The sequence below is a fragment of the Penaeus monodon genome, chromosome 24 (assembly GCF_015228065.2).
Source record: "Penaeus monodon isolate SGIC_2016 chromosome 24, NSTDA_Pmon_1, whole genome shotgun sequence".
Taxonomy (NCBI): Eukaryota; Metazoa; Arthropoda; class Malacostraca; order Decapoda; family Penaeidae; genus Penaeus; species Penaeus monodon.
In genome coordinates this window covers 10,547,626-10,547,919 of record NC_051409.1, presented here as the reverse complement: position 1 = coordinate 10,547,919, position 294 = coordinate 10,547,626, and the positions used below count along the sequence as shown (strand labels likewise).

Below are 294 nucleotides of genomic sequence, written 5' to 3'. Positions count from 1 at the left end.
TTGTACTTCCGAGGAATGATTTTGGAGTCGGTGACGGAAGCGTACAGCTGCAGATACACCTCCTCGTGCTTCAGGAACACGAAGTCCAACACCGTGGTCGCCGCTTCGTACAGCTGCTCGGACTTGAATGGAACATGTTTGCCGCCCGTGCTTCTGGAGACCAAGACCACAGCCACGATTAGGCCTACAACGTCCAGGACCGAGCTGGTTCTGAGGCACTGCGGGGGGGCAGGGGGAAAACATGGGTGAAAGGGGTGGGGAGTCCGTTCAGACATGCACTTAACTATGAGAAGC

The 294-nt window shown here is 56.1% G+C and overlaps 1 protein-coding gene across 1 annotated transcript in view; it reads right to left on the bottom strand.

The window, feature by feature from the left end:
- The window catches only part of LOC119588849, a 4,994-nt gene that overhangs the window by 1,925 nt on the left and 2,775 nt on the right, over positions 1-294 (bottom strand). The window contains exon 4 of the mRNA XM_037937490.1: positions 7-218. Coding sequence (XP_037793418.1) covers positions 7-218 — 212 coding nt within the window. The remainder of the gene's footprint in view (positions 1-6; positions 219-294) is intronic.